At 39.5% G+C, this 18320-nt stretch overlaps 2 protein-coding genes across 9 annotated transcripts; one reads left to right on the forward strand and one right to left on the reverse strand.

The window, feature by feature from the left end:
• Positions 1–3341: 3341 nt before the first annotated feature.
• HYLS1 (HYLS1 centriolar and ciliogenesis associated) lies at positions 3342–16232 on the forward strand. Of its 3 annotated transcripts, none has more exons than XM_037841899.1 (3): positions 3342–3473; positions 11371–11493; positions 14914–16232. In XM_037841899.1, the coding sequence occupies exons 2-3, from the start codon at positions 11480–11482 to the stop codon at positions 15842–15844; spliced, it is 945 nt and encodes a 314-aa protein (XP_037697827.1). In that variant the 5' UTR covers positions 3342–3473; positions 11371–11479; the 3' UTR covers positions 15845–16232. The 3 variants fall into 3 exon arrangements, with proteins under 3 accessions (XP_037697827.1, XP_037697829.1, XP_037697828.1); XM_037841901.1 differs by having other exon boundaries at positions 14917–16232; XM_037841900.1 differs by lacking the exon at positions 3342–3473 and having other exon boundaries at positions 9004–11493.
• Positions 7840–18316, reverse strand: PUS3 (pseudouridine synthase 3). Of its 6 annotated transcripts, none has more exons than XM_037841897.1 (6): positions 16267–16355; positions 11571–11793; positions 10389–10801; positions 9721–10280; positions 8606–8796; positions 7840–8469 (listed from the first exon to the last, which is right to left on the reverse strand). In XM_037841897.1, the coding sequence occupies exons 3-6, from the start codon at positions 10761–10763 to the stop codon at positions 8159–8161; spliced, it is 1437 nt and encodes a 478-aa protein (XP_037697825.1). In that variant the 5' UTR covers positions 10764–10801; positions 11571–11793; positions 16267–16355; the 3' UTR covers positions 7840–8158. The 6 variants fall into 6 exon arrangements, with proteins under 6 accessions (XP_037697825.1, XP_037697820.1, XP_037697821.1 ...); XM_037841892.1 differs by having other exon boundaries at positions 10389–10805; XM_037841893.1 differs by lacking the exons at positions 11571–11793; positions 16267–16355 and adding an exon at positions 18287–18316 and having other exon boundaries at positions 10389–10805.
• Positions 18317–18320: the final 4 nt, after the last annotated feature.

Below are 18320 nucleotides of genomic sequence, written 5' to 3' on the forward strand. Positions count from 1 at the left end.
TACCCGGAAGGTCGGAAAGCAGTGACAGGAACAGATATCTGCACGCCAATGTTCATAGCAGCATTATTCACAATTGCCAAGAGATGGAAACAACCCAAATGTCCTTCAACAGATGAGTGGATAAATAAAATGTGGTATATACACACGATGGAATACTACGCGGCAGGAAGAAGGAACGATCTCGTGAAACATATGACAACATGGATGAACCTTGAAGACATAATGCTGAGCGAAATAAGCCAGGCACAAAAAGAGAAATATTATATGCTACCACTAATGTGAACTGTGAAAAATGTAAAACAAATGGTTTATAATGTAGAATGTAGGGGAACTAGCAATAGAGAGCAATTAAGGAAGGGGGAACAGTAATCCAAGAAGAACAGATAAGCTATTTAACGTTCTGGGGATGCCCAGGAATGACTATGGTCTGTTAATTTCTGATGGATATAGTAGAAACAAGTTCACAGAAATGTTGCTATATTTCTTGGGGTGAAGTAGGAACATGTTGGATGTAAAGCAGTTATCTTAGGTTAGTTGTCTTTTTCTTACTCCCTTGTTATGGTCTCTTTGAACTGTTCTTTTATTGTATGGTTTTTTTTTTTTTTTCATACAGTTGATTTAAAAAAAAAAAAAACAAGGGAAAAAATATGTAGAGCCCCTTTGAGGAGTCTGTGGAGAATGCAGAGGTATTGGCCTACCCCACCTCGATGGTTGCTAACATGACCACAGACATAGGGGACTGGTGGTTTGATGGGTTGAGCCCTCTACCACAGGTTTTACCCTTGGGAAGACGGTTGCTGCAAAGGAGAGGCTAGGCCTCCCTATAATTGTGCCTAAGAGCCTCCTCCCGAATGCCTCTTTGTTGCTCAGATGTGGCCCTCTCTCTCTAGCTAAGCCAACTTGAAAGGTGAAATCACTGCCCTCCCCACTACATGGGATCAGACACCCAGGGGAGTGAATCTCCCTGGCAACGTGCAATATGACTCCTGGGGAGGAATGTAGACCCGGCATCGTGGGATGGAGAACATCTTCTTGACCAAAAGGGGGATGTGAAAGGAAATGAAATAAGCTTCAGTGGCAGAGAGATTCCAAAAGGAGCCGAGAGGTCACTCTGGTGGGCACTCTTATGCACACTTTAGACAACCCTTTTTAGGTTCTAAAGAATTGGGGTAGCTGGTAGTGGATACCTGAAACTATCAAACTACAACCCAGAACCCATGAATCTCGAAGACAATTGTATAAAAGTGTAGCCTATGAGGCGTGACGATGGGATTGGGAAAGCCATAAGGACCACACTCCACTTTGTCTAGTTGATGGATGGATGAGTAGAAAAATAGGGGAAGGAAACAAACAAACAAACAGACAAAGGTTCCCAGTGTTCTTTTTTACTTCAATTGCTCTTTTTCACTTTAGTTATTATTCTTGTTATTTTTGTGTGTGTGCTAATGAAGGCGTCAGGGATTGATTTAGGTGATAAATGTACAACTATGTAATGGTACGGTAAACAATCGAATGTACGATTTGTTTTGTATGACTGCGTGGTATGTGAATATATCTCAATAAAATGAAGATAAAAAAATAACACAAGAGTAGGTTGTGGTTAGGGTTACAGAAGAAACAAGATTGTTCTTGAGTTAATATTGGAGCTGGGTATTGGATTCAGAAGGCTTCATCAGCCTTGATAGACTTTTCTGAAAATACGTATGAAATCTGCAATAAAAACATTTTTAAAAGCTGCAACTTGGTTTTCAAGAATAGGATTTTCTTTAACATACTTTATTTTAGATGGTCTTGGTTAAGGTTTCTTGATGGGTGTTGGGGGGAGAGGTGGTCACTATATTTTAGGGAACTACCAGGGTTATTAAATCATACGCAAACTTGGAAGACTAAGTGATCCAACAAAAACAGATAGACCATTCAAGCTCCTATTAAAGGTTTCCAAAATAAAACTTAACATAATGGCCAACAAGAAACTATCTGTGGAGGGAAAGCGGGAAGAGTATGTTAAATGATCAAAAGCAAGGAAAATGATTGTCTACTTTTCTGTTTCTAGAACAGATTAATTGTAGACTTGAAGCCAAAGAAAAAGTCATGCAGGTATGAGAGGACCAAACCCGAACATAGAGTTTTTGTCTATGGGAAAAGATTATGTAGGCACTAAAATAATGTTATGATACTGGAGATCTAGTGGAAGGATCATTCCAATTGCCACAAAGTACCTCCTTCTTCTCCTCCCTTTATTCATTCCTGCTTCCTTCCCGCAACAAATCCAAAGTGCCTTAGAGGTAGTGTAAAGGCCCTGAGTCAAAGTAGGAAGAGGAAGAGGTTAATGTGGAGTGTTCGGAAGAATCGGATTACTTTTATCTTCCCCCTGGATCCTGGCTCTAAGAAACAGTGTAAATTGAATTTGACAACCAGCACCTGCCTACATATGTGATGTGGGAAATACAAATGCTCAGGACTTGGAGGACATGTTGTTTATTTAAGTTGCATGACAATGACTAGGATATTAAATTGTAGGGGCCACTACTCTTTTCCCTTCCTAGATCTCATCCTCAGCAATTCCCAAAGCACTAGGCCTTTTTTTTCCTCCGGGTTCATGTACAAATAGCGCAAGGGATGAAAAAATTTTTTTGAAATTTTTGAAAGACCATATGAACCCAGAGTGAGCCCTTCGTGCAGAGGAGGGTGAAAACTTTCGGGGGGAAACCAGCGAGGGCATGTTCCAGCGAGGAGGCCAGCATAGCTGGAACGCAGTTAGAGTACGTGGTAGGAACCGACGATGGAGACGCAGCAATGGATCAAATCACTGAGCCTGGCAAGCCACGGAATGGACTCAACGCGTGGATGCATTCCCGGTCTTTAAACAGAACCTGCCCCTATCCAGCGGCGGGTAAGGAGGGAGACTCGCCCGAGATGGGATCCACCCGCGCCTTCCCGACGCCACCAGACCCCGCAAATGCCGAGAGTCAGGGAGGGCGGAGGCGGAGACCTCTGAGGCGGGTGGATAGCCTCGCCAAAGATCCAGGAACGTGGCAGTTAACTGAGGGCCGACAGTCCTTCTCACCCCACCGAAGTCCTAACCCGACCTCCAGCCTTCAAACACCAGAAAGCGACGCAGCAACGGCTCGGAATCACGCGACGCGACACAGCAAAGGTGGAATATTCTGACGCCACACCCAAGTTCCCGGGCTTACTCCCGGCTCGGGGGGCGGGCCAACGAGAAAATGCGCACCAATCAGAATGTAGAAGTGGAGGACGTTCACCCTCATGACCACTAGGATAGTGAGTGGGCGGGGACGAGGAAGTCGGTTCGCTCTGCAGATTTAAACCTCCAAGGTGGGCGGTTAACGGGCGCCCGGGCGCGCGGCGGCGTGTGCGCCTGCGCAAGTAGTTAGGCCGCTAACCGAAACCGGCGCAGCGCTCGCTGTGGCTGCAGCATTAGAGGAGCGACGCGGGTCTCGGCGAGTCGGGTAAGCTCGGGCGAGTGAAAGAGAAAGGGTGCGCGGGAACCTAAGGGCTGCCCGCCACCCTGGGCCGTGGTCCGCTCCCACCGCCTGGAGAGGCCTAGTCCTGAACAGTACCGACTTGTCTCCGCCGCGCCCTCCCCAAGGCAGTGTGCTTGCTGGGCTGTGCAGGTGGAAGGTGCCCGGGACCCCCGAGGTCACGCTCCCAGGGCTGGAGCCTTTGGGACCGAGGTGGAGGCTGCGGGCAGGGTAATGGGTGTCCAGAAACGAACCGAGTTCCTTGGAGACCCGAGGCCAAAGGGTTTGGACTATTGGCTGTTTTGATGTTAGAAAGGTGAAAGTCACGTCACCTTTGGTGGACTTCTGGATGTAGGACAGACAACTGATCCGGTCAGGAAGCTGGTTTCCTAATAAGTTGGGATTGGGTGCAAAATTGAAGAATCACGTAGTCCTTTTTTTCTGATTATAGAAGTCATGCACCCTCATTGCCTTTAGAAATCCATGCTCTGATAAATCGTATAAAGAAAAAAATATATTCGAAATCCAGCAGCCACAGATTGAACCACCAAAACAAAACAAAAAAAAAATTGGTCACATTTGCGTTAATTATTTCAGATATATCCATTTATGAATGTTATATTTACAATAGTATACAAAATACATGTAATTGTATCTTATTAATGCTTTTTAATATTTAAAAAGCAGTCTAACACATTGGGAACACTTTTCAATGTTATCTGTAGATGAGCATTATCATTTTTAATGGAAGCATTGTATCCATTACAGTACATGGCTGTACATGTCAGTACGGTGCCATATTTTATGTAACCAATATCCTGGAAATGGATTATGCCTTAGAATTATACCATTGCTAAACTGCCGTCTAGAAAGATTGCTATCCCCCACTCACAGAATATAATGGTGCTTATATTCTGTGAGTGGCACTGGCTAGTCACTGTGACTAGCACTGGGTAGTCAAAAATCCCCAATCTTGATGTTTTTATTTGCATTCTTGAGATTGATCTTTTTTCTGTGTTTTTTAGTCATTATTTCTTTCGTATATCATCTGTCTATCCTTTCCCTATTATTCTACTGCTGTGATTTTTATAGCTTTCTGGGAGGAATTTGGATTAGTGATTTTAAAACGTCCGCGCCCCCACCTCACCTGCAGTGTAAAAATCGTTTCCCAGTTTTGTTGCCTCTTTAACCTTGATTATGGTGTCTTTTACCTCTTGGTAGTAGAGTGTGTGCTTTGGTTTTGTTTTAATACTGTGAATCTTTGAGCTGCATGCTTAACTCCGCAGAAGTAGAGGAGTTGGTTATAGCTAATAGACTAACTCCACGCCCAGGGCATCTATTCCAGTTTAAAATCCTTCCCTCCTCCCAACTCTTAAAAGTCCTTTCAGTACCAACCAGCTAAATCTGGGACATTGAGTCACTTAAGATTTTTGAAGATAAGGTACAGTTGGGCCTTTTGGTCAATGTTATCTGTGTTTATCTACAAAATATAAGCTGCTTTAGCTTATGCGAAAGTTTTCCCACTAAATAACAGGATTATCAGGTCTTCATAGTAAAAATAAAGAGAACTAACAGTTTACCTGTGGACCTTATTCTATTCTATTACTATTATGACAGTAATAAATAATACAATCTTAGGAAGTCAAAACTAGAGAACTGAAAAAAATAAATCAGATTGTTACCTGGAATGCTGAAGGAGCAGGATACCTTAAAAATAAAAAGGCATTGCATGTGATTCAAGACCTACCGATTTTTTTTTAACATAGCTTTGTCTTTATAAATAGTATTTGGAATGTTTATATTTTACTAGCAGCAAATACCTGTGTTCACACATTCAAGGGAAAAAATGGGAGTGTGCCATAATTTAAATACAAGGGAAATAACACGGTAATCACTGAACAAGTAGTGTATAGTACACATGCCATTGGGAAAAAAAAAAAAAAAAAAACTTTTTTGGCTTTAGTGACAAAGATCCCTGAGCCCAAAAGATTCCTACTCCATTTCTGTACCACTTTCTTCTATGTCTATCTTTTTTGAGTAGTTTTGTATTAAACATTGAAATGAATGTTAATTTATTCTCAAGAAGTTCCATCATATATATTGTCCTTTAAACTAACCTATTGAAATAAATTCCGTTTTTCAAATGAAGAAAGTAAGATCTAAGCCCTATTTTACTTTCTTCTAACATTTAGTCAATCAGGGACTATTGGGAATTTTTGCAAAGTTTCATTTTGGGGCTTCTCACTTGTTCCATCTCTGTACATTTTTCTATAAAAACCACCAAAAATAATGTCACCATATCCTTACTCTTTCCTAATTTTATGGTATAATCTAGTCAACCTTGTAAGAATTTTACTTAGGATCTAAGACTGATCTTCTAACTCCTTCTAAAGAATCTCCAAGCAAAGCAGTTACTGCTTTTCATCTTATGTACTATCTCTGTGGAGTTGATTAAAAAAAAATGAGTCATTTCTTAAACTCTGTCCTTTTCTTTAACTTAGATACTAACACGAATCAAGGTACATTGAAATAAGGCAGGAAGCTGAAAGACATAAAATATTTGGGGGCTTGTCCTTACATGTTGAAGTAAGAATACTCTTGCATGCTCCGTGATTCCACTAAAAACAGATCCCTACGTCAAAATTAAAGAACAAAGCAATGATACTTTTAAGAACACTCAAATGTTGGCAGATCAGGCCCCCAAAAAACTAGGACATGATTCAAAATCCAGAGGACCTGGATCATACAACCGACTTATTTTGCATAAATCTTGGTTATTTTATACCACTATTTCTCCATCTCTTTACTCCTCTGCTGGGGTGTAAAAGCGATTACAGCGTGCCTCCTTCTTACCCTTGGCTTATGCTATTTTACTTCCTCAACCTGGAAATCTTTCATTGAAGTCTTACTTCTGCAGTCTACCCACCACTAAGTTATGGCACTTACGAAGCATAACTTTACTATTTATACATTAGCGTTATTTCTAACTGTTCCATATATTAATTATATTTTAACGAACAGCTTGACTATAGAAACCATATTTGTATACCCTAAAGTTCTGGACATAGTTAGGAACAAACCAAGGACTTGTGAGTGAGTAAATAAAACTCTGGATCTCATAAATGTATAATTATATTACAAATGTGGATAAGTAAATACCAATGTTATGGAGACTGAAGGTCTGAGTCCATTTATTTCGTTCGTTTATACTTCAAAGGATGATGTATTAAGAGAACCTGGAGCTCTTTTGAAGGAATCCTGGTGTTTATAAATAATATTTTGAGGGTTATTTATCAACTTTGAGAACAAGGAAAGCCACCTATGTGGTACTACCGTCTATATATGGTACTACTAACCACTACTGCTTCAATCTGAAACCTAGGAGTTATCCTGAAATCCTCCCTTGTTCTTGAACTCCACGTTTATTCAACCACCATATCCTGTTGCTTCTGCTTCCTTAATCTCAAATTCATCTACTTCTTTTCTCCTTAAAACAAATATAGTCTAGACCATCATCATAAATTGTCTTAGTTACTCCAGCAGCCTTATTGGCCTCACTGCCTTCAGTCGTTTAATCCATAGTATACCCAGAGCAGTATTTTTGCTACACAATTCTGCCTGGCTTGATTTTTTTTCCCCACCGGCCCCTTGGGATTAAACCTAAGCTTTTCTTAAGGAAGGCCTACAAGGCAGCATGACTTGCTTACCTTCTAAACTACGCTCTTGTCAGCTCCCCCACCCCCCACCACTTAAGCCATACAAAGATATTTACAGTCCCGAATCCACAAGCTTTAATCTCTAGCCCTTTATACGAACTGCATTTCAGCCTTAGACACACTTAAAAACTCCAGTTCTTTGTTCTCACTTTATCTGGCTCCCATTTGTTCTGCAAGATTTAGCTTGCATATCTCTTTTTTATAAGAGCCTTTCTTAAACCTGTAACCCAGGGGTGGTCAAACTATAACTCAGTGCCTGTTTTATACAGCCTACAAGCTAAGAAGGGCTTTTACATTTGTGGAGCGTTTTAAAAGAAGAGTATGTAACAGACGACATATGGCTCACAAAACCTATAATATTTACTTTCTGGTCCCTTAGAAAAGAAGGTTGCCAAGACTGCACTAAACTGCACTACACTAATATGCTTTGTAAGAAGAGAAGCTGGGCCTTCTCTTGATGCACAGGTAGCATCATGCCTGGCATTAGACCAGTTTGCCAAATATTTAATTGACTGAATTTAGTATTTTTAAATTTTGCTTTGAAAAATAAAACACTTAGGCAAAGCTCTTTTTGAAAATTCAGATGAATGGTGAATATCTACTTTGCTTTAAAAAAAAAAAAGGCCAGCAAAATAAAGTTGACACTTGCAGGTCAGGCTTTAATAAATTTGAATATAAGGCACAGGTTTCTAGGGTGTACCTAAATATATCATTGTGTTTAGCATTGTATGCTTCTTGCTTCTTCCATCTTGATTTTAATCCTTTAGGACAAGGATGACAGAATTGTTTGAATTCTTTCTTGTTAAGAACTTCCTTTAGTCTTTTTTTTTTTTTTTTTAATACCTGATCATCTGAGTTTCCAGGATTTCTTTACAGTAAACTTTTTTTTATATTTCCTTTCTGCCCACCTACCACTAGCTGGTTGTGCCTTCCTAAACCCTAGTGAGTTTTCTATGTTTAAGTGATTCTTTTCATTTCCGTATCAACACAGATCCTCTTCGTTGGTTTGTCCAAAATAGTATTTTCTCCTTCTAGTGTGTCATTACAGTCTCTTTTGGCTTTGATTTCTTCCTCATGGAATGGAAGTGGATGATCGATGCGTCCCCTGCGTACAAAATGCTGGATCCGGGATTCCAGTCCTTGGCATTTGGGACGATCCATTAGAGGCTTATATGTGCGCATTTTCATTCCTTCTACAAAGGCACTGGTCTGCTTTATGACACAGGGCTTAACATTTCTCCACTCTATCACTCCATCCACCTTTGGTCCTATAATATACACAATCAAGCATTACATGGATACTTCACCACAACAGAATCACCTCCAAACTACCTCCTCCACCCATAACCCGGTATAATTTTTGGTTCTGGTGAATAATTTTATCCCTAAATTTCCCCGTCATACCTGTCCCACACAGTACTGCAACTGAGTCCAGTCCTTGAAGCATACTGTACAACATGTGAGTTTTAACAGCATGATTAGCCCATAGTTGTTGTAGGTGAGTAATATTGAACTCCTGAACCTCCTGGTCATAGATCCACTTGATATTTTCAAACTTGCAGTCATATAAGACTAGAGGAAATTCTACAGCCATACTAGAGAGAGAGAAGGAAAAAATGGTATGAGACCACAGGGCAGCTATCCACCAAATCTAAAACAAAAACAAAAAAAACCTGAGGGTTAGCTGGTTGGGTGGCAGGCAGGAACTTCTGATGTCAATATTGAATATCCAATGGCTAAGAAAAGACATCATCCCTAACCTTGGACAGTTTTATAATTTAAACAAAAAAGGGGGCAGCAAATCATAGATCATCTGGTTTGACTTGTTATACATTAAGGGTAAATCTCAATAATAACAAGTCACCTAAAAGTGAGTTGTCTTGGCTCCACCATATTGCTGTAAAAGTAAAAACAGCTGGTGGTAATTTCCAGGCTTGTTAATGGAATTTCAAGTTTGTTCAAAATGGTTTAAAAACGAGATTTCACTGCTTAGGAGTATCTATTTGATACTCAGCCTGTTCCCCAAAAAAAGTTTTACTATTCTTTCTGCCCTTTCTACCATTTCAGAAACTGAAAATTAGGAAAGATTAAAAAATATAGTGGTACTGAATACTACTCAGTAATACAAATAAACAAGTCAAATATGAATAGTTTAATGCTTGCTTTAAGGTCACCAGAATCTAACGATAATAATACCTCAACATAAATTCAGAAACAGAAAAAGATGTGAAAATGAATATTATTTTATTTAAGGGGGTCCAAACACCTGTTTCCTTACTAACGAGACAGAACAATTTAAGAGGGTAATTAAAAGATACCACTCCCTCCTATATGTTCATAACATTTTACAAGTTAGATTAAACTCTTCAGTTTAGATTGAAGCCTTCAGAAAGACAGAATCAGTGACTTAGTTATTTAGGCATTCATGGTGGAGAAGAGGAGATACATATTGTTTTAAAGATAGCTAAGTAAAAAATATTCTAAGGGCAATAGCTGTGGATTTTTTTTTTATACCTTACCTGTATTGAGGCTTCTGGGGATTTTTCTCTATGTTTAGCAACTCATCAATAATCTCTGGTTTCTCCATTCCTTGGCCAATCAGAAAGAGAATGGCCATCATGCAGCGGACTTGATGATAAAGGAATGCCTGACCAGTCACTTCAAACTGACATAACTGGAAAGGTTCTTGCCCTCTCTCCTCGCCTAGGCTTTGGCCCACTAGCAGTACTTGCGCACACACAACCGTCCTCTGAAAATTAATCACTCCATTGGCTACATCCATTTTACACAAGTTCCTGAAATCATGTGTGCCGACAAACTTCTGAGCTGCATAGTTCATGGCTGCAATATCTAAATCTGCACGAGGGAAAAAGTAGCGGTAAGTCCGTTCAAGACAGCTGAACCTGGCACTGAAGCTCGGTTCTACAGGGGCCCAGGCCAGTATACGGATGTCCGGAGGGAGCACCCGATTAAGAATGTGGGTATAACGAATTTCTTTAGTAGCATCATTGACTTCCTCTTGCAAATTCTCTGAATTCCAGTCCCTTGGAAAGTGAGAACGAAGGTCAAGAGAAATCACCTGTGGAATTAGAGAAAGATGTTTTAGAGATATAACTAACTTGAATCCTCAGTATGTACACCCAGAATACCTTGATATTGTTTTGAGAAACAACATATTGGTCCTTACCTGTCCAAAGGCACTAACTCCTTTGTCTGTTCGCCCACACCGGTGATAGTTGGATGTCTGTCTGCTTTCTACTAGTCGAGTCTTGATAAGAGCCTCAAACAGTTTCTCTTCAATGGTATTGTTTGTGTTTTCCTGACTGGCAAAGCCCTGGTATCCCCAGCCTAGATAGGCTATCCTCAGGGCTACATGTCTTCGGCCATGAGCACTAAAATCAAATGCACGCTTAGCTTTTCCAGCTCCAGAAGAATCTTCTCCAGTGTTTGAGTTCTTATTGTTGGTCTGTTCCTTTTTAAGCCTTTGCACCTCTTCCTCCAGTTCTTGCACTCTTTTTAGGAGCTGCTCAGTCTGTTTTCTGTCTATGTCATTTTCAGCCATGATAACCCCAGGAATAAATGAATCAACACAGGTCCACCCTACCTGAAAAGAGAGCACAAGGCTACAACAATTTCAGTGCTGATTCCTTTGGTGATGTCAATACTGTCAGTATTCCACTATGCTTAAATTAATTGTACCTAAGACTTAATGCCCAAAGAATATAGACATTCACTTCTGCCCAGGGATACAACTATGACGCTTGTTAATATGGGTTGGTTATCCACCTTGTGTATTATTTCAAATATTATTCTTTTCCACCCTATCTGGCCAATTCACGGGGAAAAACAAAGTAACATCAAAAATCATTCGGCTATCATTGCTAAGGTTTGTTCTGAGTAGTCTAAATATAAAGTTGGGGAAATGAAATGCTTGTAGATTTCATTTCTGTGTTCTTCCTTAGCCAAAACACTGAAAGCTAATTTTATTCATATTTTTCCCCAAACATTTCCTTTTGGTTTCTCATTATATATTTGTCCATTTTTTCTAATCATAAGATCTCTTTATATAGAATACATATTTCTACTCTGAGGTTTATTACTTTCCAGTATTTCAGATAAAATAAATGGCTTTTATGTTTCACCATCTAATATTCAGTTCTGTCTTAAAGGTGGTACAATCGAAGCTAGACTAATTGAAGAAACCTATCAATGATTATATTTACTTCACTTTGGAAGTAGAACCTGGAGACGAGATTTTGCCTACTTTAAGCAGTCTTGATGGCAGAAAGAAGGTAATTAAAGCATCATTGCTTTGATGATACATTTTTAAATCCATATTAATGCATACTCTAATAAAAGATTTCTGTACCTCAAAAAGTTTTCCTAGAGTCCATCTGGATAATGTCATTTAATGTCAGAATTCATGGCATATTTCAATAATTTGATGACAACATCTTTAAAACTGGGAAAGTCCAAATAACCCGTGACTGGTGGTTACTTTGGTTAATAGAAGATAATCCCTACATCCGTTCTAAGGCCGACAATGGTATCTAAGTCTAGGTAGCTCTTTCAGTTCTTTGCTCTTTGAATTTCTGTTTAGAAAAAAAAAAGAAGCTATGAAAGTAGTAAGAGAAAACATAGAATAACTTTTTTTTCTTATAAACTTGGGGTAAGAAAGGCACTTCTAAGATAGAAAGCCAAAAAATGTGACTACCTAAAAATAAAAAATCTGCCCAGTAGGAATAAAAAAGTCAAAAGGTAAAAACGGGGGGGGAGGGAGGGGGGCAAGGACGGGGGACGACAAATGATGGTAAAGTGCTAATTATCTTAATATATTTTTTAACATAAAGAGCAATAAGGAAAAGTCCGCCAACACCAAGTGGTAAATGGACAAAGAACAAGCATTTCACACAAAAAGGGGGAAAAATGCTTAATTTTACTCAAAGAAATTCAAATTTATATGAACTGTTTTTCACCAAACTGACTGAAAGGAAATGGAGAAATAAACTCTATAATACCCTGTTGGTGCAACTTAATTACTTATTTAGAGGGCATTCTGACAATAGCTATCAAAGTTGAACACACACATACCTCTTAGCCCATCTTGTCCATTTCTAGAAATTTAACCTACAGATATTTTGCACAGGTTGTAAAAACTTAAGATATTCATTCTTTTTTGTTTTTCATTTTATTGAGATATATTCACATACCACGCAGTCATACAAAGCAAATCGTACATTCGACTGTTCACAGTACCATTACATAGTTGTACATTCATCACCAAAATCAATCCCTGACACCTTCATTACCACACACACAAAAATAACAAGAATAATAATTAAAGTGAAAAAGAGCAATTAAAGTAAAAAAGAACACTGGGTGCCTTTGTCTGTCTGTCTGTTTCCTTCCCCTATTTTTCTACTCATCCGTCCATAAACTAGACAAAGGGGAGTGTGGTCCTTATGGCTTTCCCAATCCCATTGTCACCCCTCATAAGCTACATTTTTATACAATTGTCTTCAAGATTCATGGATTCTGGGTTGTAGTTTGATAGTTTCAGGTATCTACCACCAGCTACCCCAATTCATTAGAACCTAAAAAGGGTTGTCTATATTGTGCGTAAGAGTGCCCACCAGAGTGACCTCTTGGCTCCTTTTGGAATCTCTCTGCCACTGAAGCTTATTTCATTTCCTTTTCACATCCCCCTTTTGGTCAAGAAGATGTTCTCCGTCCCACGATGCCGGGTCTACATTCCTCCCTGGGAGTCATATTCCACATTGCCAGGGAGATTCACTCCCCTGGGTGTCAGATCCCATGTAGAGGGGTGGGCAGTGATTTCACCTGCCAAGTTGGCTTAGGTAGAGAGAGAGGGCCACATCTGAGCAACAAAGAGGCATTCGGGAGGAGGCTCTTAGGCACAATTATAGGGAGGCCTAGCCTCCCCTTTGCAGCAACAGTCTTCCCAAGGGTAAATCCTGTGGTAGAGGGCTCAACCCATCAAACCACCAGTCCCCTATGTCTGTGGGCATGTTAGCAACCATCGAGGTGGGGCAGGCTAATACCCCTGCATTCTCCACCAGCTCCTCAAAGGGGCTCTGCATATTTTTTTTCCTTGTTTTTTTTTTTTTTTTTAAACTTTTTTTTTTAAATCAACTGTATGAAAAATAAAAAAATTAAAAAATTAAAAAAACATACAATAAAAGAACATTTCAAAGAGACCATAACAAGAGAGTAAGAAAAAGACAACTAACCTAAGATAACTACTTTACTTCCAACACGTTCCTACTCTACCCCAAAAAAGTAACCTAATATAGCAACATTTCTGTGAACTTCTTCCTACTATACCCATCAGAAATTAACAGACCATAGTCATTCCTGGGCATTCCCAGAATGTTAAATTTACCCATGATAGCTTATCTGTTCTTATTGGATTATTATTCCCCCTTCTTTAATTGCTCTCTGTCACTAGTTCCCCTACATTCTACATTATAAACCATTTGTTTTACATTTTTCAAAGTTCACATTAGTGGTAGCATATAATATTTCTCTCTTTGTGTCTGGCTAATTTCACTCAGCATTATGTTAAGATATTCATTCTAACATTAGTTTTTAACAACAGAAGACTATAAACTTAAGTTTTGTCAGCAAGGAACTGGCTGAATAAACTGTAGTACATCCGTACATTGGAATTCTATGCAACTTTTAAACAAAGTAAAGTAGGTCTACATGTGCTGGGTCACCAAGATTATCTTCGAGGTACAGAAAAGTTGTATAATATGCTTATGTATGGTATAAAAAAAACAAATGTACATATGAACATGGAAAATTTCTGGAGGGATCCTAAGAAATTGCTTTTGAGAAGTGAAATTGGTGGGGAAGAGGAGGTATGTATTAACAAGGAAATAGTGGGCATTAGATATCTGAGATTCAGTCAGGAAACGAGCACTGGTTGGTTGGTTGGTATGAATACTAATCTGCTCTTCCCAGTATGAGCAGATTTAGCTTGGCAATTAAAGATGGATTAAAAGTACTTAAGTTAGCAAAGGGAGTATGCATGTTTGCATACACACACATACACACACAAAGTGTGTATATGAGTATAATCCTGCTTTTGTGGTTTTTGTTTTTTGTTTTTTTTTTTAATTAAATTACTCTTATGGTTAAGAGCAAGACTGCCTTAGAATTCCAGCTCCACTAGCTGTGTACCCTTAGGCATGTTATTTAATCTCTCTGGGTCTCCTGTTACTCATTTGAAAAAAGGAGACAATAAGAGTTCCCTATCCCATGATTGTGAGGATTACATGAATTAATAAATGTAACTTACACATAGAACAGTGCCCAGTAGTACATAAAAGGGCCCCCCAAGTGTTGCATAATGTACAGTGGGCACTGCCCCATATCATGTAGTCCTGAGTTTTTCTTATGTCAGAACTCACCTGTCCAGTCCTAGGAGCTACTAAAGGTGATAAGAACTACCAGGCAATAGAAAATGGAAAGGAATAAGAAGACAGTGGAAATGAAAACAGTTAATAGATTCCGTAGAGCTGAGTTAATGCCCCTCCAACGTGTTCTCATACTATCTGGTACTAATCTCTATCATAGCACTTATTACAATTGCCTTAGCCATCTTTTTCCATTTGACTGCTAAAAAGTAATAGACATGAAAGGGGATAAGCAATTTATGAATACCTGATCAATGTTTTTTCTTGCAGAAGGTCCTACAGTATAGGGGAATCAGTGGAAGAACTCATGGGACCTGATGGACAAATATGGGCCAACATGGATCCAAAAGAACAAATGTCAGCGGCTACTACAACTTTTACCCAAATCTGTGCAGGGCAGGGTGAGGGAGATGTTAGGAGAGAAGCCCATTCTACCCAGTATGATCCCTACAGTAAAGCTTCAGTAACCCCAGGGAAGCGACCTGCTCTTCCTGTGCAACAGCACTACTCACATTTGGAAAGTAACATCCCTTCAGAAATAGCTTCAGAGGCCTCCCAAAGACTCCGGAAGCCAGTGATGAAGAGAAAGGTGCTGCGTAGGAAGCCAGGTGGGGAAGTATTAGTGACAGATGAATCAATTATCAGTGAATCAGAATCTGGTACAGAAAGTGATATAGATCTCTGGGACTTAAGACAAAGGCTGATGAACCTGCAGTTGCAGGAAGACAAGGAGTCTCCACTTGGTATTTCACAAAAATTTAATCTACCACATGAATACCAAGGAATTTCTCAAGAAGATCAGCTCATTTGCTATCTACGAAAAGAAGGAATGAGCCCTCCAGCTTATGAACAAGACCTGATCGTTGCCAGCCGTCCTAAGTCCTTCATTCTCCCAAGGATGGATCAGTTAAACCGAAACCGGGCCAAAATAGATCGGGTAGCCCGGTATTTTGAGTACAAACGAGACTGGGACTCAATACGATTACCTGGTGAAGATCATAGGAAGGAATTACGCTGGGGTGTCCGAGAGCAGATGCTGTGTCGAGCAGAACCCCAGTCCAAGCCTCAGCATGTATATGTTCCAAATAATTACCTAGTACCAACTGAGAAGAAAAGATCTGCCCTTCGCTGGGGTATTCGTTGTGACCTTGCAAATGGTGTCATGCCCAGGAAGCTTCCCTTCTCTCTTTCTCCTTCTTAAGTCCTATCTGTCTCTGTCCTTTCACAGGATTGTTTGGGATAATATGGGTCTTCATATCTCTTTTTAAATAGAAATGACTGGCTTTAAAAACCTTTGTAACATTATAGAGTAAGGACTTCACCCACTATTGGTTTTCCCTAGCTATATATCAAGTGGTATCAGATACCACTTACCTTCCAAATTAACACTCTCAAATCCAGCAACTGAAAAAAGTCATGCCAGAGAAAGAAAAACAGACCTGGTAATTCTTCTTTGTCAGATTAGTAAGCAATGTCAGTAAGCACCATTTCTGTTCTATAACCTTTTTTCCTTTGGCCAATGTGAGCAGTTATGTGTTTTAAAGTTACTCGGTATTAAACTTATTTAATAAAGAATTTTGGAAATTCGTGAGCTTGACCTTACTTTTACTCATTTCTACTTACCAAAGTAAGATATGTGATGATCTAGAACCTGGTCTATGATTCTGCTTCCATCTATACTCCCCATCAGGCAGCACACACCACTTAAGTAACGAGAGGCAAAGTAAAGGAACAAAAAATTGTCCTTTATACACAGTCCTGAAGGAAGTGAAAAGGATAACAGCATAAATAGCATTCCATTACTAAAGAAATACTGTACAGAAAATGGAGATAGCTATGTTAAATAGTTATTAATCCATGCCCAATAACAGTACTATATGGCATACAATCTAAATTTTGTTTCAGAGTTATTGAAACAAAATTTTCAGTTTTGTCAACTTCACTCCAGAAGTTGACACTTCTGGAATATAATGCCCTTTGTAATTTGCCCTGAGAATTATGCCTGCTTCTCTAAGGCTACTTGGATCCTGCAGTAGAACTCCAGAACAATAACATCTGGAATCAGATTCAAGCATAAAACCCAAAATGAATTTGGCCTTTTTAGTATGGACCAAAACACTTCTGCTCGCCTTAAATTGGAATTTTCTGTTCTGGAATTTGCCAGTTTTAACATTTTAAGCCACAGGATGACAGAAACAGTTTGCCTCTTCAAGGAAAAACAGCTGTTTAACATGAAAATGAATGACCTCAACGTGGACCATTACTGTCTGCTAAAATACCTTTTCTCCAGAATTCATAAGTCATAAATTTCACCTAGTTACATTGGTGGGCATTTATCAGGAAAAACAATTGGTTAGTCAGAAAAAGATATATATAGGATATGTTCACTGCAAATAAGTAAAACTGAAAACTAAATGTCAATAGTGAAGTGGTTAAACAGACATTAGAATATTAGTCACCAGAAAATCATGTTATAAAAAGCTAATATGGAAAAATGCAAATTAAGTGAAACAGGTTACAAACTAATACGGTCTGATCTTGGTCATACACCCATATCCACACTCAAAGCACAATGGTCACAATGTTCACTCTGGGTAGTGGGGTTAAAAGTAATTTTTATTTCTCTTTTTAAAATATTACTACACGGCATTTTTTGCCCACAGCAAAACACTCCAGTGATCTACTTTAACAGTCTTGCAAAACACTCTAGTGATTTACCTTAATAGCCTTGTTATACAAATGTTAAAGCCCAATATTACCAGATCAAAATGTTTCCAAGGTGTTTATCTAGCTCAACCCTTTAATTGACTTAACAAAGAACTAGCCTAGAGGGGTTGGCCTGGTATTACAGCAGATGTGTGGCAAAAATGACACTTGAGCCACTCGTATAGTTTCCTCTCCAGAAAACCATACCCTTTTCAGGGTGACGTGCAGAGTGGTTCCTAAGCAGACAGTAAAATAACACCAGGGAGGGGAACGCCAAATCACCACAACGAGGAAATTCATATGTGTGCTAAGCACTGACTAAATTGGAAAGCCACCGTCAGTGGTTCTGTATATTTTTTTGAAGTTAAAAAAGCTTCTTAATCTCGAAAAGGTTAGGAACCAGTTTTCTGGCGATAAACTTCATCTTAAAACAAAGGCGGTAAGGGAAGTGGGGGAGTCCAAAGGATGAGGAGGCACGCATTAAAATCACTAACACTGAAAACTAACAGTGGCGTCTAAGGCAATCCCCCCCCCGAAAATTTTGAACTGTCGCCATGCTTCCCTCCCACCCTCCATACTACTGGGATCCTGACCTCCCTCCACCGGTGCTTAGTTTTAAAAGCAAACAGAATTCTAACTGGGGCTACAGAGACTTAACTCCACGGCCCAAGAGCCCTTTAAGCTTCTGCTACGGCACCGAATTAAGCTCCTACTGCTGTGCGCTACCGCCAAGAGCCCCAGAAAGAACCAATCACAAAGAAAATTACGTGGTCTTAAGCGACGACCCACGGCGCCTTCCTGAAATTATCAAGGTATGGGGAAGGGAAGTACAAAGATAATTGTTCACTTGTTTGTCCATTCCTCTTTGCAGAACCCAAAAAGTAACCCCCCCCCCCCCCAAAAAAAAAGCACAAAAAACAAAAAACCCGATACTTACCTCCCGGCCGTCAGCCATGCAGCCTTTAGAAACA

The sequence above is a fragment of the Choloepus didactylus genome, chromosome 6, assembly GCF_015220235.1.
Source record: "Choloepus didactylus isolate mChoDid1 chromosome 6, mChoDid1.pri, whole genome shotgun sequence".
NCBI lineage: Eukaryota > Metazoa > Chordata > Mammalia > Pilosa > Megalonychidae > Choloepus > Choloepus didactylus.

Coding starts and splice junctions, on each gene's coding strand:
- PUS3 (XM_037841892.1), bottom strand. CDS start 11,609: ATGACATTATCCAGATGGACTCTAGGAAAACTTTTTGAG. Junction 10,806..11,570: donor CTCTAGGAAAACTTTTTGAG/GTACAGAAATCT, acceptor CTCTCTTTTCAG/GTAGGGTGGACCTGTGTTGA. Junction 8,470..8,605: donor TGCAGTACTGTGTGGGACAG/GTATGACGGGGA, acceptor TGTATATTATAG/GACCAAAGGTGGATGGAGTG.